The following is a 27027-nucleotide window of genomic DNA, read 5'->3' on the forward strand; positions in this document are numbered from 1 at the left end:
TGTTAAACGTTAAATGGAGAAGATGTGTCCACCTTATGAGCTACCCATATTTTTTTCTCACAAAACAGTACGGACTTCTCCTTTGGCGAGTTTTTTTTCCGACTTTTATTTTGAAAGCGCAGGATTTCCTGCCATTTTAAAAACTCGCAAGCTACTTGCTTCAGCAGCACCGCAGTGACTTCCGCTGTGTCGCAGCTCGTGTATAATCTATAGTTGTTGTTTGAAATTTCATTTATAAAAAGTAAATATGAACGTGATTGATCATGTGCGGGATATGGCAGCGGCCGGACTGCATTCTAATGTCCGGATCCTTAGCAGTTTGCTGCTCACCATGAGTACCAACAACCCGTGAGTCTCCAATGTGTCTTTCACCGTATTAAAGTCTTTAAAATGACACACGTCTAAACAGAAGTGTGCATTTATTCAACGATGAGCTTTTAAATGCAGTTTAAACATGGTCCCTTTAAGCTCCGTTTTATTTGTGTGTTGCACAACAAATCGCAGCGGAAAGTGTTGTCTTACACTGATTTACACTAATGTTTACAAAGTTGTAACAATAATACATCATTATGTGAGACAGTTATTCCAGTGGCAAAAAAAGATCACGACATTTGTTACCGTGTTATTCCAGGGTGTGTTCTAAAATGTGAAAAAACCGACAACAGAAACCATCAGAGAAGTGCTGGTTGGTTTAATGGTTACAACGCGAACTTTTAATGGTTTATTTACGATGGTATGTGTAATGCAAATGATCAAAACTAGTTTTTTTCAGCAGGGATATTATGGCATATGAAAATACAGTAACGTTTGGATATTTTAGAAACCCGAGTCCGCTTTTGAAACGTCATTTTCTTAAAGGGACAGTTCACCCCCAAAATAAAATTCTGTCATGACATTCACCCTCATGTCGTTCATTTTGCAGGGAGCTGTTCTCCCCGGCTCAGAAGTACCAGCTGCTGGTGTATCACGCGGACTCAATCTTCCATGATAAAGAGTACAGGAACGCCGCCTGCAAATACAACATGGCTTTGCAGCAGAAGAAAGTGCTCAGCAAAACATCCAAAGTGCGGCCGTCCAGTACAGGTGGCTCAACATCTGCAGTGCAAGCACAGGTGAGCTCTCCCAAACCTTTCCGCAAACCTGTCTCCGCCTTCTCCGTCTCTGTGATGTTCTGATGCTTCGAATTATGCAGTAAATGAAATTCCAGTCCTGACAGCCATTGTTTATTTATTAGAATTTACCATCAGAGATTGAAGTCAAATATAAAATCGCAGAGTGCTACACCATTCTGAAGCTGGATAAAGACGCCATATCCGTGCTGGATGGAATCCCTTCTCGCCAGAGAACGCCAAAGGTCTGTATGAGTAATTCCTGACAAAACACTCTTATTGGCTGTCACGCAGATAATCCCACCCCCAAACTCACAGTATTGGTCGAAGCAACGTTGAAATGTGTCAGCCGAGCTAAATGGATATTTCATTGTGTTTTCATTTTAGATCAACATGATGTTGGCGAATCTGTACAGAAAGGCGGGTCAAGAACGTTCAGCTGTGACGAGTTACAAGGAGGTCTTGAGACAGTGTCCACTGGCTCTTGATGCTATTATTGGTCAGTAAGAATGCTGTTACTGTTGTCTTCGTTCTGAAAGTTCACGCTAAACATTCAAGTGTCTCTCCCGCTGATGTATCGCAGGGCTTCTGTCTCTGTCGGTGAAGGGGGCGGAGGTCGCGTCCATGACGATGGATGTGATTCAGAGCATCCCGAATCTCGATTGGCTGTCTGTTTGGATTAAAGCGCATGCTTTTTTGCATGGAGGAGACAATCAGAGGGCTAGCAACACTATCTGGTGAGCATCTGTGTGTGTTTACAGCTGTAATGTTTGGACTCTGCTGACTGACTGATGCATCTCCCGTAGCTCTTTGGAGAAGAAGTCTCTCTTGAGGGATAACGTCGATCTGTTGGTCACGTTGGCAGATGTGTACTTCAGGGCTGGAGATACCAAGAACTCCATCTTGAAGTTTGAGCAGGCACAGATGCTCGATCCTTACCTGATCAAAGGTACGTGGGAAAACGCTTCTTTAATGTTGTCGATCCACAGCGTGATATTTTTAAATATATGTTTATTCGATTATTTAATAGATATCGTTTTGTAGGTATGGATGTGTATGGGTATCTCATGGCCAGGGAGGGTCACCTAGAAGATGTGGAAGTTCTTGGAGGACGGCTGTTCAACATATCCGACCAGCACGCCGAGCCTTGGGTCATATCAGGGTGTGTCTGAGTTTCATGAACGCTTGTTGAAAACTGAAACATTTGCTTTAAATCCTTTGTCACTTGTTTTCCACAGATGTCACAGTTTCTACGGTAAACGTTATTCTCGGGCCCTCTATCTGGGAGCTAAAGCCATTCAGCTGAACAGTAACAGTGTTCAGGCACTTCTCCTGAAGGGGGCAGCGCTGCGTAACATGGGCCGAGTGCAGGAAGCGATCATACACTTCAGAGAAGCCATGCGATTGGCTCCCTGTCGTCTGGACTGCTACGAAGGTACACATTTCCAGATTTTGTTCTTTTTTTGTGTGTTTAATTTCAAGTAGATCTAGCTTCAAATCAATCAGTTAGATAAATGGGACCCCGTTTGTAAAATCCATGCTTAAATTGAAAAACCTAATTATGAGGTCATCAAAATAGCATCAAGGTATTTATAGTCATGCAATGACAAAACATTTTTAGATATTTAGTTTTTCATTTCGAATATTATCAAAAATGAAATGAATGTTTTTATTGACCCCATGTTTTATTAATTTGCACAAAAATACCAAAAGTTTGCAGCCTAAACATTAAGGTTAATCTTTGGTCTTACTCGGGCAATATTAAAAACATCAAGGTTATATCTTCACACGATGTCTTTTATGTAGAAAACAGTGAATTGTATTGACCTAAGTTTGAACTCTGCTTGTCTGGCAACTGCGTTAAGGTTTTATGTCATCTGTTCTTGGGAATATGTTGTGACTATTTGATATGTTGCCCAGAACAGGTAAGCTATTTTTAATACTTACCCTTTAGAATCAATTGTTCGTTGCTTGTTTGCAGGTCTCATCGATTGTTACCTGGCGTCTAATGGTATCCGGGAGGCTATGGGAATGGCTAACAACATTTACAAAACCCTGGGAGCTAATGCCCAGACTCTCACCATCCTGGCCACAGTGTGTCTAGAAGACCCCATGACGCAGGAGAAAGCGAAAACGCTGCTGGACAAAGCTCTCGCTCAACGACCCGACTACATCAAAGCTGTCGTGAAGAAAGCCGAGCTCCTCAGTATGTCAGTCGCTCAGATGTGTTTCTAGTTTATTCATTGTAATTTGTTTTAGGCTTGTATAGCGTGTCCTTTAGGCTTGTGGCATAAAGTCTGGTATATAGTGAAGGCTATTCGGATTATTTTTATACCTACGTTTTTGTACTCGTGTATTTGTATTTCAGGTCGGGAACAGAAATACGATGAAGGGATAGCACTTCTACGAAACACTTTAGCCAATCAGAGCGACTGTGTGCTGCACAGAATGCTGGGAGATTTTCTCGTGGCTGTTAATGACTATCAGGAGGCCATGGATCAGTACAGTATAGCACTAAGGTAACGAAGTCTCTTTTCTGTATGTTGTAATGCAGCCAACCGCATCAGACAGTTAAACCTTTAAAGTCCTTCATAACTGTTATATTCCTGCAGCCTCGATCCAAACGATCAGAAGTCTCTGGAGGGCATGCAGAAGATGGAGAAGGAAGAAAGTCCCACAGATGCCACGGTCGAGCTGGATGGTGATGATATGGAGGGCAGTGGGGAGGAGGGAGACCTGGAGGGCAGTGACAGCGAGGCGGCGCAGTGGGCCGATCAAGAGCAGTGGTTCGGCATGCAGTGACCCTCAGAACGCTGTAATAGACTTTCAGCACTTCTGTGTGTTGTGTGATCAGTTAAAAAACACATCCACACACAGATTTTTGTGGGTGGATTCTCGATACTGACCTCTGGTGGTGAGTTACACATTGTCAGACTAACAGGATTCATGGTGTACACAATGTTGGGTGCATTGACTTTGTTCATACATTTAGCACTGAATCTTTTGTAAATTCTCAATCCTTTGCAGGTCACGTGTGGGCTCTGTAGAATCTTGCAAATTTGTAAACGTGGCAAACAATTACATGTGAAGCGAGATTATGGTCCTAATATAGCCTTCATTTTAATGCTGCAAAATACTTTGTTGGGTTGGAATGTAACACACACACCCCAGTGTGTAAATGAGCATTTAGGTCAATATTGTGTAGCTTTTATGTTAGTTCAGTTTTTCTATGCTGTGTGTTGTAAATAAGACTTTTTGAATGTTTTGGAATTAAAATCATGTTATAAAGTTTTCTGATATCTGAAAATGTACCACGTTTCAGTAACATAAAATATAAACATTGTAGAGAAACAACAAAGCAACCATGTAATATTTTATTAATCACAAGTCATTGTAATAATTACAACACTGATTCAGCAGCGCCCATCGTCTGGTTGTCATGGGAACTGCAGTAAAGTCTGTCTGTCTCGCTCAATGTCACACAAAGCTCACACCTGAAATGAGCCTCTGCATTAAACATATTGCACATCCCTGCGCAAAGCATCAATAACATTTTTGGGTTAATGTACGCATATCACAAAACGTTTGAGAAAGGTGCCTTTAAGGATTGTCAGTAATGGCATCTTCTGTTTTTCTTTTTTAAATCGAGTATTGCAGTTCTATACTTTGTTCTACACTACATTGTAAACTTTATCTAAGGGGACATGCACCATTAAAACTACTGTAATATTATTTTTGAACCGTTTAAAATTTCATTGGATAGAGAGGGGCTTGACCCGGCCTGGCTGTCAGGTCTCGAAAAAGCTGTAATTTCACTCTTAACATCTGAGCTTTCTCTACACTAATGATTACAAATTAAGATGTAGCACAGTTGGCATGCAGGCCTAGAATGATGTCGGGACTGCTCAATCTCATGCACTAAAGTCCAGAAAACCTCACAGTTTCTGCGGGGAACACAAAGAGCGGAATGGTTTACTCCGCCTGAGCTGAGGAGAGAAAGAGAGATGATGTAAAAATACAAATATGACAAAATATGAACAAAGAACTTCAATATAAATGCTATAGTGTACAAACACAGGCATGTGCCATCATGCAAACGTGACAAGTTTTATTTTAGGATGTCAAGTGTCATCAGTCTTCAAGAGTTATGGCAGTTCATTAGATCCAGACTCGCAGTCGCACACACGTGAGGTTGTGATGATGCCTTAGTATATTCAGTGTGTCATGTGATCATTACTCACGCTAATGCAAACAGGACAAAATGATCATGCGTGTTGTCTGGGGTCACCTGCACGCTTACAGTGAACCGATTAGACAAAACTATATAGATCTGTATGGTATTTACAGAATTAAAGAGACTTTATTCAACAACACTTTTGTGCTAATGTCAGGATATTTGATCCCAGAATTCATCACAGCCTTTACTATTTGTGCTCAGTTCATTCACTCGGCACCTTGAGTATACACTTACATGTACATTACAATATAAACAAATGTTTTTGTTAATCACTATGTATTGTCCCCATAAACGCATCCAGCAAAAAAATGCAAAAGTAAACATTTTCAGTTTGAGCATCTTTCAGAAACCTAAAAAAAACACTTTAAACACCATTTCCTTAAAAAAACGAACAATGTTACGTCAGATTCACTAAAGTGATCAATATGCTAGGGAACCAGTGCATTTGGCTAGTCCCCCAGCAAGCGAAAAAACGTTTGTTAAGAGGACCTACGAAAGCAACAGACAGAACTGAGGTAGCTGCAGTCTACTAAAGGCAGAGAGGAAACGATTTGTGTCCGAAAATGAAATAAGATACATTGTGACGTTACAGTGGGAAAACACAAACAACTGCACATTCGTTCTATAAAGATAAATCTCATCTCAGCGCTGGGAGCCAAAAATATCTAAAGCGATCGGATAAATAGTATTGCATCTCGGCACTTTTCAAACATTGAAAAAGGGGACCTGAGAAAATATACACCTTTAATAAGACGAAACCAATAAAAAAAAATTGCTTAAAAATTGAATGATTAAAAAACAAAACACTATTCTCTGACAGCAATATGCCATATACTGTATACGTAGATCAACATTTGTGTATGAAAATTCAAACGAGGCTCGGATGCGTGTGCAAATGTGAACGTGGTTCTTGTTGCTTCTCGGGTTATTTGGAGTCACGGTTACAGTAGCTTCACGTCAGGTCTCAGATCAGTCAGGACGACCAGAACAGTTTGCTTATGTTAGTGTCTGTGCTGTAAAGCCACACCATTATGGGGAGTGTCAGAGCTACAAAGGGCCAGGAGATGCCCTCAGTGCATGCAGCGAGAGACCAGCCTCTCCTGTCGGCCTCCTGCTCCTCATCTTTACCCGGCTCCAAGTAGTTCCTCGCCACACATTTGAGCAGCTCGTCCAATAGGATAACAGGCAGTGAGATCTTCAGCACCATCATCCACTGGGTCACATTCAGGGGGGTGATCTGAAAGATGACCTAAAAAGGAGAGAGACAGAGACGTTTAGAATACAACTCAGGGCGTGCATTTTATTTTTGTGCTCTACAATCAAGGAATAGGTCCCAAAAAGGGAATCATTTATTCACCCTCGTGTCATCCAAAACCTGTATATGTCTCTTTCTTCCGTGTAACACAAAAGAAGATATTTTGAGAAATGTCTCAGTGGTTTTGTGTTCATTTAAAAGAAGTCAATGGAGGCCAGTGTTGTTTGGTTACCAACATTCTTCAAAATATCTTTTTTTAGTGTTCTGCGAGGTTTGCAATGACATGAGGGTGAGTAAATGATGACAGAATGTTTTAGGTGAACTATCCTTTAATGCTATATAGAGTTCAGCGGGCGTACCGGCAACGGCTCCACATAGAGGATGAGGAAGTGCAGAGACATTGAGAGGCAGATGGCTCCCAGCAGCCAGATGTTTTCCCAGGGAGGCATGCGGATCAGAGACTGGTTCTCGGACAGACTGGAGGAGAGAGAGGACATGTTTACTGGAGTTATAAACGACTTCAAGGCTGATCGTCTGAACCTGGATGATGTGACCTGTTTTGGTGATCTGACCTGTTGAGAGCGTTACACATTTCAATGGTGACCAGTACAGACAGAGCCATGGTCATGGGGTAGGGAGACTCGAACAGGTGGCACTCCAGGTCCTGGAAGTCCGGATTATCAGGAGAACACTGCAAGAAATGACTCTGAAAGAAGAGATGCACACAATCAGACACACAGCTGATAAATCACTTAAAAATTGAGTTCCATAGTAGGAAAAAAGTGCTTTATAAATTTCTTTGTTCTGTTGAACACAAAATATACTTTGGTAGTCAAAAGTGCCACAGAACTAATTGCTTTCATTGTCATTTTTTCTTCTGTGGTGGCCAAGAACTGTTTGGTTACAAGCATTCTTTCTAATATATTTCTCTGTGTTCATCAAAATATAGAAATGTATACAGATTTGGAACAACTCAAGGGTGAGTAAATGACAGAATTGTCATTTTTGGGTGAACTGTTGCTTTAACATCAGGCTAAAAGACAATACATGTCTATTAGTGAAAGATAAATGCATGTGACTTGGGCTAATTTTGCTTCATTACTGTTTATTGGCCCTATAGATCATAAATTCACAAAATAATTTCAAACAGAAATGTAAGAAAGTAAAGAGAAGTAAAACAATTGTTCAAAAGTTTTAGAAACTCTGTGCACATCTTATTAAGGAAATACAGTGGAAGTCAAACGTTTACATACCCCTTTGCAGAATCTGGAAAATGCTGAAAATTTGGGAAAAATAATTTTTGAAATGGAAATTTTTAATTTAGTCCTGCCCTGAACAAGTTATTTTACTAAATAAATGTTCACATGAACTTCACACCAAAGAATAATAACAGAATTTCTAAAAGTTGATCAGGTCAAAGGTTTACATCCCCTGATTATTAATACTGTATGATGTGACCTGCACAGTCAATGACTGAGTTTTTATGTTTTGTCATAGTTGTTTAAGGGTTTCTTGTTTGTCATTAAACTGTCCTCTGATCTTCAGAATCTTTGCTTTTCAGCATTTCTGTATATTTGACTCATCTCAACTTTATAAAATGAATCGTGTTGCCTTCATGAGCATCACTGAACGTTTCTATGTATTGTAATAGTTGTGTATGAGTCTCTTGATTGTCCTCAATGTAAACTGATGAATCTCAACATCAAACTGTTACTGCTGGACATGAGTCAAAGATTCTGGAGGACCTGGATAATGTTTCTGAAGATCAGAGGACAGTTTAATGACTCGGGACAAACAAGAAACCCTTAAACAACTATGACAAAACATAAAAACTGTCATTGACTGTGCAGGTCACATCATACAGTATTAATAATCGGGGGATGTAAACTTTTGACCTGATCAACTTCATGTTAACATATACTTTTCCTGTAGCTCAGTGGTTAGAGCGTGGCGCTAGCAACACCAAGATCATGGGTTCAATCCCAGGGATTACACATACACAAATACAAATGGATAGTATCATGCAATGTTAGTCGCTTTGGATAAAAGCATCTGCAAAAAGTTTTATGTCTGATTGTTTTTTACTTTTATCGGAATGATACAAAACTTTGTGACTTTTGTGGCATTTGCTATGTGAACACAAAAATCAATAATGAAAGGCAAATAGTCTTAAAAAGTCACATTTTTACTTACTGCCACAGGGGAAAATGTTCTATTCTATAAAAACCAAATCATAATTATTGCTTAAATATGACATAAAACCATAAAAATCCCTAAACGTTTAAAATATTAAAGAAAAAAATAATGACATTAACTTTAGTCATATTTTAGCTGTTCGGACACTTTCGACCGGGAGGAGTACGAGTGTCATAAACGTGGTGCACCAGAGAATTAAACAGAGACATGGTTTACCAGCTGGTAAAGAGTGATCATTGGACCGTCCTCAGCAGCGATGAACCACCACGCCGCGGCTCCAACGGTCGCAGCACCCACATAACCTGAATTACACAGCAAACAAGAGTTACACTGGAGTGAAAATGACACGGTGTCAGTGTTACTGGGAGAAAACAGAATGGCTCACAGCCAATGGCCATATATCTGAAGAAGAGCCAGCCTGAGATGAGGGGCTCCTTGGCGCTGCGAGGGGGTTTGTTCATGATGTCCAGGTCGGGTGGGTTGAAGCCCAGAGCAGTTGCAGGTAGACCGTCGGTGACCAGGTTGACCCACAGCAGCTGAACGGGGATGAGAGCCTCGGGGAAACCCAACGCAGCAGTGAGGAAGATGCTAGTAGAGAAATCATAAAAGATGTTTCAGATGACAAAAACTGATGAAGGTAGAAATAAATTATATTTATTAGGAAAACTGAAACATGACTGACCAGACGACCTCTCCTACATTGGATGAGATGAGGTAGCGGATGAACTGCTTCATGTTGTTGTAGATAGCTCTGCCTTCCTCGACAGCAGCCACGATGGTGGAGAAGTTGTCATCGGCGAGGACCATCTCTGAGGCTGTCTTGGCCACGGCAGTGCCAGAGCCCATGGCGATGCCAATCTCTGCCTTCTTCAAGGCGGGGGCATCGTTCACGCCGTCTCCTGTCTGTGCAAACAAATCAGTCAAGTCCAGTAATTCACTTTTGAAGTAGTTCGACAAAAATGTCATTTTTAACCCCCCCCCAAAAAACAGCTTGAACTTGTAAAACTGAAGAGAACTCCACAGTAAGGTGACCTACCATGGCGGTGATCTCATCGAAGCCCTGCAGGAACTCCACGATCTTGGACTTGTGCGAAGGTTCCACACGTGCGAAGCAGCGGGCTGTCATGACCGCCTCTCGCTGAGCGTGGGGTGAAAGGTCGTCAAACTCACGGCCCGTGAAGGCCATACGGTTGACGTCGTCGTCTTCCGAGAAGATGCCGATGCGTCTGCAGATGGCCACGGCCGTACCCTTGTTGTCTCCCGTGATCATGATGACCCGAATGCCAGCGTGCCGGCAGAGCTTGATGGAAGCGGCCACCTCGGTACGAGGAGGATCCAGCATCCCCACGCAGCCCACGAAGGTCAGATCAGACTGGGAAATAGGAGACGATGACGTTTAGAAAAGATGACCACGGTAGATAACGATAAAAAATAGCAAGAGTTTATTCTAGAGCTGGAATCAAGTATTTCTGATACGCACCTCGTATTCTGCAAAGCGTGCCGTGTCGGACAGAATCATCTCCTCTTTCTTGTGCGGGTTGTCACGGGTGGCCAGCGCCAGGCAGCGCAGGGTGTCCCGCCCGGTGCCGTATTCCTTGATGACAGTCATGATCTTTTCCTTAATGCCCTGAGACAAGGGCACCCTGGAGCCGCCCACACGCACATACGCACACCTCTCGATCACGCCCTCCGGAGCGCCCTGAGGTAGACAAACTAGTTTAGCAGCGAGACCGACACACGGCTCAGCAGATATGAACAACAGTCGAGACACGCACCTTGATAAACATCTTAGCAGAGCTGGATTTGGCCTTGTTGGGGGTGCAGAACACAGACATGGACTTGCGGTCTCTGGAGAACTCCAGCGTGAACTCTTTCTTCATGAGCTGTTTGATCACCTACGAACACACACACGTTGTCTTCTGACATCATCGTTACTTTCACATTATTTAAATAACAATAGGAATATTTACTGAGTTGCAGGCGTTGGCTCTCTCGACGTTCGACAGGCTTCTGACGTCAGTGTCAAAAACGTTCATCTTTTCCACCAGGCAGGTGAGCGCCGTCTCTGTGGCTTCTCCAACCTTCTCAAAAACACCTTTAGACTGAACAAAACATTGTGTATCATTCATCATTTCCTGCACGCCTACATCCAAACATTAAATCAGGCAAAGATGAAAGGCTTTCAAACGCGGTTCTTGATATAAATTGTTGCACAGCAGTTCACAAAACTGTTCGAACGAACACAAAGTCTTGACTAAAGGCCTATTTAAAACATCCAATAACTGTAAATATATTAGTGTCCACACCAATAGACAATAATGTTTATTGGAAGCGTACACGCAGAAGATCTTAGGAAAACATCTCTCGAAAAGTGAGTTCACAATGATAATGTTCCTGTGTATTTTTGTTTTTAAAGTAAGAGCAATTTTATAAAATTTGATCCGTGTGGTTTTTACATACAGCCGTGGAAAAATAAGGAGACCATTCCAAATTTTCATTTCATAAGCTTTTCAAACTCAAACCTCAGGAGTGACAAAGTCATCCAACAGCAATGTGAAAGACTGACAGCATGACAAGACACATGAAAACTGTGATAAAAATCCAGGTTATCACAAACAAAACATAGATTTTTAACTTTTCCTAAATACATGTACAAATATTACTGTTGTATTGCTTAAAAGTGAATGTGAACTTGTTTTCTCTGCAGTATTTTAGGTCTGAAAAAATACCTAGCATCTTTTGTTATTTTTACCCGTTTCTCCATTTTCATTTTCTGCACATAAAGGCAAATAGAAACAATATTTTTATTTGAAATTTGGAGGAAATTAAGAGTTTTTTTCCAAAATGAGATAACTCAGTTTTAACTTCTTTTCAAAAATCATGTTTTTTATTGTGCATTCCAATTAATATCAATCAGAAGCTGCTGTTGCTTTGTTTTGATTTAAGCCATAATAACTAAACAAAATATAGCTAACTAACACAATAAAACACAATAAAAACATAATAAAAGACACGTATAATTTTGTAATTAAATTTGTAAGCAAACTCTTGTTTGTGCAAAAATATTGTTAGTAGTTCACAGAATAAAACAAAAACGATCATCTTACTTAAACGCATACCTGCTGTAGAAACAGTAAATGTTAAAATCAGAAAATCCGTTTTGGAAATAGTCTGGAAATTTTTTCCATGGCTGTATATTTGAGTCTCATATTGATATGAAGCTTGGAAAAACTGCGACATTCATTTTTGCTCCAATCACGCACCCCTGCACAGAGAAACAATAACCACACCTCATTGAAATCCAGGGAGGAATCATTGCACAGAGCACAGATGGTGGCCAACTCCACCAGCCCATCATACTGAGAGCACTTCACCACACGGTTATTAAGAAACCTGCACAACAAAACAACATCAAGAGCTGACAAAAACAACGAATGGTCAAACAAGACATCGTCTTAAGCACCACACGTCAACTCACACGTCTCCTTCAGGGGCGTAGGTGGAGCCAGAGATGGTGAACTCCGTCAGCGAGCAGCTGTCGCCTTCGGCCTTGTCTAAGATGAACATCTGAACGACAGGAGTTTTAATTCCATTGGTTAGTGACACCATACATGTTTGCTTTAGGGTTATGAGTTCATAATGCTTGTTCTGTAAAACTCCACCAAGAAAAGAGAAATGAGACGGGTTTGAAATGACATAAGGAGGAAGAAATGACAGAACTGTATTTTTTTGGTTCAGCCAACTAAACTTATGTCAGCAGACATTGAGAATAAACAGATCTCGAGACAGACAAAAAAAACTGCGGATTACCCTGCAGACGGACATCTGGTTGGTGGTGAGGGTCCCAGTCTTGTCAGAGCAAATGACAGAGGTGCAACCAAGAGTCTCCACAGAGGGCAGCGAGCGGACGATAGCGTTCTTCTTGGCCATGCGGCGGGTGCCAAGGGCCAGGCAGGTGGTGATGACGGCGGGAAGACCCTCGGGGATGGCGGCCACGGCCAGAGCGACGGCGATCTTGAAGTAGTAAACGGCTCCGCGGATCCACGAGCCCCCGTGGACGGGATCGTTGAAGTGGCCGATGTTGATGATCCACACGGCGATGCAGATGAGAGAGATGACTTTGGAAAGCTGCTCTCCAAACTCATCCAACTTCTGCTGAAGGGGAGTCCTCTCCTGCTCAGTGGAGGCCATCTGGTCACGGATCTTACCGATCTCGGTGTTCACGCCCGTGGCCACCACCACACCCACGGCTTTGCCGGCGGCAATGTTGGTTCCCTGAAACGCACGTCCAACATTAGGAACAAAATTGAGACATAAGGTGGACTGCAAAATGAAATCTGGAAACATTTCGCACGAGTATGCAGACAGAAATGGTTTGTGCATGTCAACAAAACCGATCAAGGGGGTGATGAAGTTGTCTTCGAATGTTTGTTTTTTGTAACTTAAAACCAGGTGTGTCTTATTTATTTAATCTTGTGATAAACGTGCTTAACAAGATTCAAGTGTTTCCGACCTAAACAGTAGTGGTCAATGTAACATTTTTGTCACAAAGTTCTTACCGAGAACAGCATGTTCTTTTTGTCCTGATTGACAGCGCGAGGGTCCGGGACGGGGTCCGTGTGTTTAATGACAGACACAGACTCACCTGCAGGATAAGCAGAAGGTAAACCAAAGGTTAGATAAAACGCATGATACTTTAAATACAAATGCAAACAGAACAGGTGGTTTCTGACCTGTAAGGATGGACTGGTCCACTCTCAATGTAGTGGACTTAATAGAACAGATGCGGATATCTGCAGGCACCTTATCACCAACTGGACAAAAAGAAAAGAGAACCAATAAAGGATTACGAATGAAACGCACAAGAACATTTAGACATTTTGTTTTCCAGTGTAAATATCTAAAAATTTTATTAGAAAAAACTTTAATTCTTTAAATCGAAATTTAAATCGATTTTTAATATCTTTCCTCAGAAGTCATTGCAATTATATACTATGGGATTTTTTTATGATTTTTTTCAGCAAACTAGACAATCACTACAAACTCAAAACTGTCTCGGCATTAGGGTCACAGGGTGGGGCTATATTGACTGTCCAATGGCCTGACTTCCAACTTTCAATGGTCAAATCAAAGTTTTTTGTCTTTCTGAAACGCGACTTGCGCGAATGAATCGCGCTATTCGCGCGTAGTTGGACGCTTGAACATTTTGAGTTTACTCGCTTCATTCGAGCGTGAAATTCGCAAGTCGCAACAGACGCAAGCTCGAAAAAAAAAAATGGCGGCCGAAACCCGTTGGAGCATCATTTTTCATTTCATTTTCACTTTCAACAACTTCTGATTGCATTTCTAGCGATAAATTAGTAGGCTACTGTAGTTTTTAAATATGTGATTATTGCAAAGACGCTCTCTGTTTATAATTCAAATAGACTTCAGTTGCGCTGCTTATCTGTTTCTCTGGGCTGCCTTCGTGCACAGACGCTGCACGTCACTACTAGAGCAAGCTCCTGATTGGTTAACGCGGCGCGAATTTTCGCCAAAGTTCAGATTTTTCAACTCGCGCGAATCACGCGTCAAACGCCCGAAACGCTCAATTCACGCGAATCGCGTCATTCGCGCGAATCGCGCCGCAAGGAGGTCTATCGCGTCTTTGCATTGACTTAACATGTAAATCACTCACGCTTAACGCTTCATTCGCGTATGGTGGGAACACACAGTTATTCCTGAAGTTGTTTTATTTTGATATACATCACAACGAATAAAACTTTTGCAACTTGTGTTTTATGTAAACTGTAATATCGTGTCATTTTGCTTCTCGAGTAGCCTAAATGTTTCTTGATTTAAGAATGTTTATTGTTTATATATTTGCAATGGTAACAAGACACAAATATTCAATGGTTGGCGGAATGAAACTGTTCTGGGCAAACTCTCCGCCTGTCCATGCAAGTGGGAGTGCAGCAATACATGTCCCCCACCTGGGGAACCAGAACAGTTCACGGAATGTCTAACTGGCTTGTAAAGTTGCTAGAGGCAACATGGGAACAGACATCTAATATACAGTTATTTTATAATGGAGTAGCCTATAGATAAACTATGAATCAGTACACAGGGCCCATCTAACTCAACCTGTAAGTTTTTGTAACGGCTATAAAATTAAAATGCATCACACATGGTTTGCAGCAAACTTCCTTTGGAAAAGACTTCTAAAGACATTAGAGCGGATTACAAATCTTGGCAAGATTAACTTTGAAGAAACCTAAATCATATCAAATTAAATCCTAAATTATAGGGCGATAAAGAACAAAACAGAAAGCTCATCCGCGCCCCTGAGGGCGAGAGAAGAAAATAGCACGGGCGACAATGCACCACGCCAAACATGGAAAAACTATTCTGATATGTCCTCTGATGAGCTGATCTGGTTTATACACAGAGGCATGAGAGCAGCTGCCCCTGCCCTCGACAGGAAGAGTGACGCGAGTTAACCCCCCAGCTGTCAATCAACCTGTGGGGCTTCAAAGTACGAGCATTTCACCCTTGAAACTTGCAATAATGGCGTTCGAACTTTGCAACAGTCAGAGCGTGTTGTTGGCTTCTTTGATGTTAAACATTAGTGTGCCCTAGAGCAAAAGTCCAGCGAATCCAAGGGAGCATAAAAAAATAGGAGGGCATGACAACAATGGTCGCTGCGTGGCCATGGCAACAACGGTCACACATCTGTTCACAACACGATCTTCAAGCTCTGTATTAACACGCCGTCCTCTCGCCAAGACCTGTGAAACCCTGAGAGAAGCTTCGCGGGCAAGGCCAAAATGAGACAGTAGCAGCTCTTCTCAGAAAGACTTAAATGGTGCTCATTCCCATCTTTCAGCCGTCTAAATAGGGAACAAATGTTACACAATGAGGTCCAGTTCTCAGAAGGTCACTTGGTATTGTTGACTGGTAACAAGAGCAATCGGAAAAGTGCGCAAACAAGTACAGCTGGGCTAGAGAAGATGCTTAACGTGTGGAAGATTAGAAGTACAGATCACCAACTGGAGAATTAATAAATAGATAAAAATAAGTTTTAAAAAATGGTCTTAATTTATTCACCCTAATGTCGCTCAAACTTGACTCTTTTTTTCTGTGGAACACTAAAGAAGATATTTTGAGAAATGTCTCAGTGGTTTAGTGTCGGTACAATGGACAATTCTTCAAAATATCTTCTTTTATGAGGTGCAGAAAAAAGGTCATACAGGTTTGAATGACATGAGGTTGAGGAAATTATGAAAATGTTTTCATGTAATTTAATTCATTAAAATCCTTTAATGTAACAGGGTGGATTGAAATTGAATTATGTTCAAATTCATCTTTTTTCTTGAACATTTCAAGAATAGAATATTCTGTTCTTGAATAGAATTCAGTTGTCATTTATTTACATAAGGTTTAATTAAACATTGAAACCTTGTCCATTCTTGTCATTTTTTTATTGTTTAATGTACAGCTAAAAATATATATATATACACATATACTGTATATTATATACATTACATATTAAATTTATATTGTATTTTATTCTAAAACATAAATATTATTCATTAATAAATATTTTTGATATTCGTTGACGATTTTAAAATAAATTGGTTATCTGAACTTCAGAGTAACTTTTTACATTTTGTTGAAAATTCTGTTAGATACTATTGTAATTGTGAACCCAGTATCACATGTCGTATAAGTATATTGTTACACCTCTAATGCATTACAACACCATTTGTATTTGTTCTTATGTGAACCGTTAAAGTAATAACAACATAATCCGTCTGACTATTTTTGGATCTTGCTTCCATACCACGTTTGTGATAAAGTCAAGTCGAGAGATCTGTAAATAACAGACCATAGCATACATATATATATATATATATATGTTTACCCGCTAACAGAGGCTACCACAATTTGCTAACCAGACAAAACATGACCTCTTGATTGCATTTCTATAAAACGCCCCTATTTTAAAACACATCTGGGAAATTTATTAACAACCTACATTAAAAATCCACACCATTTCAAAAGCTAATGAGTCAACCAGCGATATAGATTTGTCCCACGAGGTGAGAATGACGCGTCTATAGCTGAGAGCTGATTCATGAGTTTTAATGGAGGCCCGATGGTGGAATTCACAAGTACGTCCACGCTTTCCAGAACACAGCAGCGCTTATCAGCGCTCATACAGTATACGCACACAAGGCTCCTGCGGTGAGCTATTTTTGGTGTATCTGGCCTACAGGTACAAGCGTGACCTCTGAACCTTGAGTTGTTGGAGTTATCTATCCACACACCGCCTCCTCCGTTGTCCTCCAACGGCACGAGGACCCTGAACAAAACCTGCGAGAGAGCCACAGCACCCACACAAGGACTCACCGCAAATTGACCTCAATACAGAGTCTGAATAGAGAGAAGCACTGAGATATAGCTTGCATAATCATTCATCCATTACATTTAACTGGCCTTGACATGAATCAATCATAAGACAAATTAGCTCACCCACAATCCTTCACAGCGGGCGGTGCGGTGCCATTTTGTTTTAATGGTATATGCTCCCATCACTTCACCCAGCAACACCATTGTCACGTGTTTTAAAACAGGAGTCAAATGAACACGTGACCTGGCATCACACAACAGCGAACTGATTGGCAGGGAACTCTCACGAGGCGAAGGTACTCAAGAACGCCATTTATGTTGGCAAAGCAGTGACGCATACTTTTAGAGACGCCCATTTGACATAAACTGAGTGGTTTCACAAATGAACAAGCGTGGCCGGGTTTACAAAAGCAGGCTCCAATATTCATTTCTCAAATATCTAAACAATTCGAGGGGTTTTATTTAATATTTCCACATTAAACACCTGGTCCACCTTGGTCAAAGTGACCCTCATTCATTTCAAATCAGCCATTTGTGGATCCACGCTGACAGCCCTATGGCCATCAAACACCTGCGGACCTCTGCCACTCCGCAGTGATAGGCGATGGTTACCAGGTCCAGCAGAATGTGGCATGCCATCCTGGGTGCTTGAATTCCCAAAGCACAGAGCGTGCCGACGGGCAGGGCCGATCTCGCTCGATGTGAGAGCAGTGGCATGAGAGGTAAAGGGGATGGAACGCTGTGGTCACTTCCCTAAAAGGACATCTCTCTCTGAGAACAATGGAGACAGCTGTTAGATCTGACCTTACAAACCCTTCCAATTGTCAATCAAAGCCTGTAGTATACCTCAAAGCTTCATTTGGGGTTTAAGTATCGCTTAATTGGTCAGAAGTTGAATGATTTAAACAGTTTGGGAATAGGGATGCTTCACTCAAAAATCACAATTCTATTTCATCATTCATTCACCCCCATGTCATTTAAACCTGTATATGACTCTTTCCTCTGTGGAACACAAAAGAAGATATTTTGAAAAATGTCTCAGTGGTTTTGTGTCCATACAATGGAAGTCAATGGGGTCCCATGTTGTTCGGTTACCAACGTTCTTCAAAATATCTTCTTTTGTGTTCTGCAGAAGAAAGAAAGTCATACAGGTTTGGAATGACATGAGGGTAAATAATTACGAATTTCCATTTTTGGGTGAACTGTCCCTTTAAGGTGCTGCGCTGCTGGGCTTCTGAAATCGAGTCATTGCAAAACTAGCATAACGACTTGTATTAAAAGATTTATCCTGAAATTAGACATTAATCAAAGCTTCTCGCTTGTAAATATCCAAATGCTATGTAAGTTATGCTAATTAAAACATCAAATGTGCACGGAGCAGACTGCAAGATGGCCCACACGCTGAGCTCGGATCTGTGCGTAACCGATAGGCTGTCAGGGGGCCGCTGGCAGCATTTGTAATTCTGCTCACGAAACAGTCCCAGAGTCCTCTGCAGCGGGTGTGCTGAGCCGTGGCTCGGACTGCGTCATCCTCTCGACCCACAGCAGAAGCAGAGATGTAGAGAGAGAGACAGCACTTTAAACGTTCAGCGCAGATGTCACGCTACCAAATACTGCCCAGATTCAGCCAAAAAGCTCCAGGTGACTATATTCCTAAATTAATCACATCGAGACAGGATCGGCTGCTCAAATCACGTTCCTATCTACATGCTGGACTGAGACCTTGTGCAGTAGAAAATCTTGTCATTATATGCGCAAGAAAAGCTTCAGACAGGACAGAAGGTCTGATTTCTGATAATGAAAGGCATGTGGCCTTCTATATAAGCTGTAAATATATATACACATTTATTTATTTTTTTCTTCCCTTGTCTCTTATCCTTAACTGTGTTCACTTTTTTCCCATCTCTCTCTTTATATATTTCTTTAAATATTTTTATTATTATTTTTTTTATTATTGTATTGCTGTAGACTGCCTATGCCTTCACAAAAGCATTTCAATGTACAATACCAAATGCAACAGAGCTTTATTCCACCAATGACCTCTTTCAAGGTGACTCTGATGTCTGGATCATATCTGACGTCACATGCTGCAATTTGGTGGAAATCTGAGAAGGGGTTGAGCCCAGGGCCGACACCTGTTATCTAAACCATTGTCACTGTGAGCTATAAATAAACCATTCCATAATCTAGACAACCAATCACTACAGCTCTACCACTATTAAAAAAAGATAGCAAACCCATCCCTAGAACCCAAATAAAGAGAAGACGGACACATTTTCTTATAAATGCATCATTCCTTCTGTTTCACTGCTATGCATTCATCTCTCGAGAATGCATGAACTGTAATTTCACGAAAAGAAAAAACAAAAGCAGGCTCCAATATTCATTTCTCAAATATCTAAACAATTTGAGAGATTTTATTTACTATTTCCACATTAAAAAACGTGTATCTTTTGTGTGCCGTAGAGTGTGGTGTTATGAGCTGGGCGGGTGGTGGTGAGTATTAAAAAACAATGCAGCCGATGGATATGAACATGTGATGAGGATTTATGCACACAGTCTATTGAGACACAGCAACAGGTGCAAAAAATACCTAAAAGTACCTCAACTTTAAAAGAGAACTGTACAAGAACTTTAGGATTCCATAAAAAAAAAAGACATAACTGCTGAAACACACAAAAGCTTCTATACAAAGCTCATCATGTAATAGGGAATATTTCAGGGAGTTATTCCACAATGACACGCATATTATACAGGTTGGTTTTTAATTATGGCTTTGTTTACACAGTTTATGTAACGCACAGTGGTTTGTGTAAAGATCCACCGAGGCGTTATTAGGGGCCGTTTATATTTCACGTATACTTATATAAAACTGGAGCACTGTACACTGTAGTATTTGATGTGTGTGTATCCGAGTGAGATTGTTCTGACGCCCCTCGCAGCGTTGGTTTGTGTCTCAGCAGGCTCAGCTTGATTCTATCGAACCCTGGTGCGTTTGCATTCATCTTACGTCATCACGAACGTGCATGACACATGATAGTAAACTGAACACGGGTCAATTTATTTTGTTTTTCAATGACTTGATGCTATTATGCGCAGCGCAGAGTAAACAACACTTGGTTTTACTGTATGTTTGCTTACAGAGCTTTCTGCTGCTTGCAAACAGACTATTTATCAGGACTATTTTCAAATCTGGAAACATCGTATTACCATTCATTTGCCGCTCTGATTCCACTCGCAACGCACAAAACAACGCAGGCTCACTCTTGCTCAAATACAAGGTAAATTACCAATGCTATCATTTCTTACACGCGTTTTAATGAACACATTGTAATCGGCTAAAGCGCATGTGCAGGGTTCGGTACCCTGGTGCGCACCTGAGTTCGCATGACAGCTTTTACATTAGCGGCTTTTCATGCAAACCGTGCTCCGTTCCGAACTAAGCTGCAAACGTGAAAGCCACCTAAGGGGGGCCTCACCCAAAGAGCTGCCTAGGGGGCCCTGACCCCCTTAATCCGCCCCTGCTTATACCTGTTGGTATACGGTTGTCAATCCCGAAAGCACTATGTGAAGGTAATCAGTGTTTTTCCCGACACTTTATTTGATAAATATAAGAGGTGGACATCTTACCAGCCACCTCCACCATGTCTCCAGGCACAATTTCTTTAGCTTTGATCCTCTGCACACTCTTCCTGTCTTGGCGGTAGACTTTGCCCATCTCAGGCTCGTACTCCTTAAGGGCTTCAATGGCATTTTCAGCATTGCGCTCCTGAGTGGGATGGAATCAGACATGAAAAATATATTTTTCCAAAAATAAGAGGAAAAGCTGTGCGGACAAAGACACTTTATTCTTGTTAAAAGTGAAGTGTGTGGTATTTTTGGAATGAACTGTTTTAGGAGTATTAAAGGGACAGTTCACACGAATGAACACGAAGAATGAAAATTCTGTCTTTAATTACTCGCCCTCGAGTAGTTCCAAATCTGTATAAAATTCTGTTGAACACAAGTGAAGATATTTTCAAGAATGTGGGAAAGCAAACAGTTCTGAGGCACTTTGACTACCATTGTAATTTTTCCTATGGTAGTCAATGGTGGCCAAGAACTGTTTGGTTACATGCATTATTCCAAATATCTTTGTGTTCATTAGAACAAATACATTTACACAGATTTGGAACAACTCGAGGGCGACTAAATCATGACAGAATTTATATTTTTGGGTGAACTGTCCCTTTAATTTTCATACCCGACATAAGATGCAGAAGCATATATTGAAGCAAGTCATTTGCAAGTTAATTTCCCCTAGAAGTGTAAATACTGTGGTGCTAGCAAAATCAACACAACACAGAAATACTAGCTTAACCAATGGCGTGAATTTAGGGTGGGGCCGTTTTTCCTGGCCAACAGCAGATGGGTAGAGTGTACACCTGTATGAAAACAAGTCATTATACACTCACCTAAAGGATTATTAGGAACACCATACTAATACGGTGTTTGACCCCCTTTCGCCTTCAGAACTGCCTTAATTCTACGTGGCATTGATTCAACAAGGTGCTGAAAGCATTCTTTAGAAATGTTGGCCCATATTGATAGGATAGCATCTTGCAGTTGATGGAGATTTGTGGGATGCACATCCAGGGCACGAAGCTCCCGTTCCACCACATCCCAAAGATGTTCTATCGGGTTGAGATCTGGTGACTGTGGGGGCCATTCTAGTACAGTGAACTCATTGTCATGTTCAAGAAACCAATTTGAAATGATTCGAGCTTTGTGACATGGTGCATTATCCTGCTGGAAGTAGCCATTAGAGGATGGGTACATGGTGGTCATAAAGGGATGGACATGGTCAGAAACAATGCTCAGGTAGGCCGTGGCATTTAAACGATGCCCAATTGGCACTAAGGGGCCTAAAGTGTGCCAAGAAAACATCCCCCACACCATTACACCACCACCACCAGCCTGCACAGTGGTAACAAGGCATGATGGATCCATGTTCTCATTCTGTTTACGCCAAATTCTGACTCTACCATTTGAATGTCTCAACAGAAATCGAGACTCATCAGACCAGGCAACATTTTTCCAGTCTTCAACTGTCCAATTTTGGTGAGCTCGTGCAAATTGTAGCCTCTTTTTCCTATTTGTAGTGGAGATGAGTGGTACCCGGTGGGGTCTTCTGCTGTTGTAGCCCATCTGCCTCAAGGTTGTGCGTGTTGTGGCTTCACAAATGCTTTGCTGCATACCTCGGTTGTAACGAGTGGTTATTTCAGTCAAAGTTGCTCTTCTATCAGCTTGAATCAGTCGGCCCATTCTCCTCTGACCTCTAGCATCAACAAGGCATTTTCGCCCACAGGACTGCCGCATACTGGATGTTTTTCCCTTTTCACACCATTCTTTGTAAACCCTAGAAATGGTTGTGCGTGAAAATCCCAGTAACTGAGCAGATTGTGAAATACTCAGACCGGCCCGTCTGGCACCAACAACCATGCCACGCTCAAAATTGCTTAAATCACCTTTCTTTCCCATTCTGACATTCAGTTTGGAGTTCAGGAGATTGTCTTGACCAGGACCACACCCCTAAATGCATTGAAGCAACTGCCATGTGATTGGTTGATTAGATAATTGCATTAATGAGAAATTGAACAGGTGTTCCTAATAATCCTTTAGGTGAGTGTATATACACACATGTATATAATATATACATCATTTACTCACCTGCCACACACCCACAATGGCATTGGCTATAAGGATTAGCAAGATTACAAAAGGCTCCACGAAGGCAGTGATGGTTTCCTCTCCCTCCTCAAACCAGGCTAAAACCTGCAGACAAACAGAGTCGTGTCACAACAAGCCATTACATCTCATCAAGCCCTTCACATTCAAAACACACTGCGCCTATTACAAGACCAGTAAATCAAGATTCTAGGCGAGATGTGCCACTGACATTTGACTTCTCATAACAGATTCAACGCCAATATGCTGTTTTCCCACGCGCACAATCCATTTACATATGAGAGTCTGTTTGGATTGTGTAAACTGCAATATTTCGAACAACAGTTAAACTGAGCAAAATAACGTGACCAAGAGGCATGACAATGCCAAACGCAGCAGCATTTTTAATGACTGGAAATAAAACTCCTGTAGCTCGCTGCAGTCACAGCACGACATATGTGCATCTAAATGAGAAAGAAATATAAACTCACTCCAAAAGAAGATTCTATAACATTTTTCCTTGTCCTCACATCATTAGGCACAGACTTTAGAGCACATCAGAAGTTTTGTTTTGCACATAAGTGATGATTACATAATTCTGTTCGGTAATACAGCATCTTCAATACAACAAAGACAATATGTCCTTCCTCAATGTAAGCCACCCCAGTTTATTAAAATTGCAATGCACCCTTGATATACAAGATCTTTTTGTTTATCAATTGTTGTTGGATGCATCCTACGGCATAATGCGTTGCATGGCTGTTCACTTGTCAGCCAACTTGGCAATGCCACCAGCTAATTTATACGAAGATAATAGGCATAAAAGTACAGCTCATATATACAGTATTTAAATAGGGAAAACTTTTTTTATAATATTAAAAATCAAACTAAGAAAACAATACTACCATAATGCTAAAAACACAATCGGCATCCCAATTTGCCTTACCACACTATGCACGATGTTGTGTTTGTTATGGAGAAGTAACGTATGGCAAAATAATACGCAAATAATGGGACATACAAACACGCAACAGAAATGAACCAATTTTAAAACGGTAGGCCATCCGGGTACTTTATAGGACACTCATTTCAAGCCTACTAGAATTTGGCACACTAACACTTATTTCGAGTACTATTTAGAACAGATGGTATGCAAATTGGGAGGATTATTTTCCCGGATTGGTCCACATGTACACAAACTCTAATATAGCGGTTGGGTCTTGCCATTCCTCTAACTGCTATATTGAGCAAAACTTGACATTTATCGTCCTACAAGTAATCCATCTGATCAAGGTCATACCTACATCGTATAGAGAGATTTAAAAACTCCAGTCCAGTCTCACAGAGACGGTTGAGTAAAAGGTCTACAGTAATGAATGGCTTGCAATTGAAGGTCAGCAGCCTAATTTGGCCTGCAGAGATGTCTTCTCTCACAGCCAACCACGAGACAGCTGTAAAACCGGACTCTAACACCTCAGTATCACTCGGCTGGACAACGCTGGCATAGCTCTCTCCATCCACCAGACCGGCCACTTTCATTCCCTCAGCTATGTGGATGCGTTCTACATGCCGCTCCAAATGTGTATCTAGGCATGCGTAGATTTCTTAATGGGAAGATATTGTTTAGATGTTAACTACTACAAAAACTAACTGATTGTTAAGAGATTGCTTCGTGTGGGTTACTTTAAGGGATACTTTACTAGCAAATCAAAATTCCCCCATGTTTTACTCACCCTCAAGGCATCTTAACTGAATATGGTTTTCTTCTTGAAGAATAATTTAGTCGGAGTTATAATACCACGTATCATTTTACTTCCAATCGGTAGAATGGGAGTGAATGGGTGTTGACTTTTTGAAGCTCCAAAAAGTGCATCCATCGATCAAAGAACTGCTCGACATGGCTCTGTGGTCTTAACAAATATTGTTATATACAAATATTTCTCTTAAACAAACGCATAGATTCGCTTCAGAAGACCTTTTACGGAGCCGTGTCGAGCCTTCTTTGTTCGATGGATGCACTTTTTGGAGCTTCAAAAAACCAACACCCATTCTACCGCTTGGAAGTAAAATGATATGTGATATTATAACTCCGACTGCATTCTTCTTCAAGAAGAAAACCATATTCAGTTAGGATGCCTTGAGGGTGAGTAAAACATGGGGAAATTTTTATTTGCTAGTAAAGTATCCCTTTAAATTAGTTACCAGGCCGGTTTTAAATCTTAACGCAAACAACAACAATGCACATTTCCCTTCAGCAGCAAATATTTTGACAAGCGGTGAAACAGCAGCGCAGCGATAAGACGTCTTGTTCGGCAGTTAGTGACAGACACTCAATCTCAATGAATGCTGGTGTCACCATTCCGAAGTAGTCCAGTTTTCTCAGCTGTTTAAACTGTGATCTGTTAGTAACCCAAGACGAGGCGTGAAACACTTAAAAGAGCTAACAAGACATCCGCACTTTCCTGACCCTTCTGGCTCACAGTCCATGTTTATTTTAACACATGCAATGTTGTGGTTTGTCTCCAGTGTAAACCAGTCAACACCTGCCATATATCAATACCGAATCACCTCGGAAATCAGGTTGTATTAAATTTCCACTAGATGCTTTCAGTGAATGTTATTACACAATAACAATGACATAAATCTGCCAAGACATGTACTTACAAATGATATACAAGCTGCCAGAAGAAGAATTCGTACGAGTAAATCCTCAAACTGTTCAATGACGAGTTCCCATATAGATTTTCCTGTCAAAAATACGCCAATGCGAATGTGTCAGAAACAAATAAACTGCAGGAATGAAAATTCTATTTGACAGTTTTAAAATATAAGATTACCTTCCTCAGCAGGCAACTCTGTGTGAGGGTTATTATAGAGTATGAAAGAGAGAAAGGAGCGTTAAAAATATGCACAGTAAATACATGTACAAACAGAAGTGGACTCAACAGACTAAAATACACAATTAGCTACGGTCACTATAAATGAATACTCCAAATATTTCAAGGAATTACAACTTTCACATTACATACATCGAATTTGCCTTGGCCTTGCTTCAGAAGAGAATATTAAAAGGCCAAACTTTACTTTAGACGTATTAACCGTTGTCAAAGTACTTGTGAACATGACAAGCTGACCACAGCTTTATGTTAAATAAATGTAATGTACATTTAAATTCGGTTTCATATAAAAACATGTGGAAGCTCTTAGTCTATGCAGCTAGTAAGGAAAAATATTCATGCTGCTGACAGGAATATTTTTATCCACTTACTTCATAAACACACGGTACTGTTTAACTAAAAACAAACCGAGAGGAATGGGCGCGCGCTTTGGGTAGCGATATGTAAGCATGCGTTTTCTACCCGTTAAACGTTTCTTTTAGCTCATACACGGCCTCAGAGCCACGGTCTTGCACACCGACTGTCAAAAGCCCGCGTGGTGACGTCACCGAACTGACTGCAACAAATGTAACATTTCTGCATGAACTTCAATCGCGCCGCTGGATGTGAAGGATACAAAGTGTCTCGCGTACGTACCGTTGGGGCCCCATTTGTCTCTCTGGCGTTTAACCTGCTCTAAAGTCAGTCCCGTGCTCTCGTTGACGCCGAAATAACTATAAACTTCATCCACGCTCTTCATGTGAGCGTTCTCCATGGTTTAGACTGGAGGAGAATCCCGATGCCCCACAAGAAATCTGCCATGGTCAAAAAAGACACACGCATTGACATCAAGCAAGCATGACAATGAAGGACATGGGAGAAAAGTTGAGATGAGCAAATGCACCTTCCAGAAGCTTTATCCACGAGCGCCCAAATGCGGAAAACAGTGGAAGTTCAGACCACCCCCTGGCTGGTATCTTCTCGTTCCCCGAAGAACTGGGAGTCAGTGGAAGCCCAAAGAAAAAGATATTTGCTTAGTACATCACATTCGCACCCCGTTCAAACCTCTGCCTGCCTGGAAATGTGACGGTGGACCCGTTTCTCCGTCCTTCTCTGCCGTTCAGTGGTGACTCGCAGCGGCGTTTGCACTTGTTTTATCGCAAGCGTCTCACTACTGCCTCCCTACCGCATGTGGAGGACTCTGATTGGACAGCGAGTGTCCAGGGAGCCCGTCAAGATCCAACCGATCTTCCTTGG

The 27027-nt window shown here is 41.3% G+C and overlaps 2 protein-coding genes across 3 annotated transcripts; one reads left to right on the forward strand and one right to left on the reverse strand.

Annotated features, from left to right (window-relative positions):
* The first annotated feature begins 132 nt into the window (after window positions 1-132).
* On the forward strand, window positions 133-4343 carry anapc7 (anaphase promoting complex subunit 7). The gene is made up of 11 exons (XM_057356143.1): window positions 133-348; window positions 923-1112; window positions 1235-1354; window positions 1497-1608; window positions 1693-1846; window positions 1916-2058; window positions 2154-2271; window positions 2348-2544; window positions 3091-3315; window positions 3478-3628; window positions 3722-4343. The coding sequence occupies exons 1-11, from the start codon at window positions 248-250 to the stop codon at window positions 3909-3911; spliced, it is 1701 nt and encodes a 566-aa protein (XP_057212126.1). The 5' UTR covers window positions 133-247; the 3' UTR covers window positions 3912-4343.
* A 126-nt stretch (window positions 4344-4469) lies between these two features.
* On the reverse strand, window positions 4470-26972 carry atp2a2a (ATPase sarcoplasmic/endoplasmic reticulum Ca2+ transporting 2a). Of its 2 annotated transcripts, XM_057356141.1 has the most exons (22): window positions 26675-26972; window positions 26428-26585; window positions 25732-25749; window positions 25559-25641; window positions 22898-23002; window positions 20819-20957; window positions 13531-13611; window positions 13357-13442; window positions 12608-13072; window positions 12276-12364; window positions 12088-12190; window positions 10768-10899; window positions 10573-10692; window positions 10278-10496; window positions 9834-10169; window positions 9480-9700; window positions 9183-9385; window positions 9014-9099; window positions 7174-7307; window positions 6961-7078; window positions 6475-6595; window positions 4470-5095 (listed from the first exon to the last, which is right to left on the reverse strand). In XM_057356141.1, the coding sequence occupies exons 2-22, from the start codon at window positions 26543-26545 to the stop codon at window positions 5082-5084; spliced, it is 2991 nt and encodes a 996-aa protein (XP_057212124.1). In that variant the 5' UTR covers window positions 26546-26585; window positions 26675-26972; the 3' UTR covers window positions 4470-5081. The 2 variants fall into 2 exon arrangements, with proteins under 2 accessions (XP_057212124.1, XP_057212123.1); XM_057356140.1 differs by lacking the exon at window positions 4470-5095 and having other exon boundaries at window positions 5201-6595.
* Between the last annotated feature and the right edge of the window lie 55 nt (window positions 26973-27027).

The sequence above is a fragment of the Triplophysa rosa genome, linkage group LG17 (assembly GCF_024868665.1).
Source record: "Triplophysa rosa linkage group LG17, Trosa_1v2, whole genome shotgun sequence".
NCBI classification, from domain to species: domain Eukaryota; kingdom Metazoa; phylum Chordata; class Actinopteri; order Cypriniformes; family Nemacheilidae; genus Triplophysa; species Triplophysa rosa.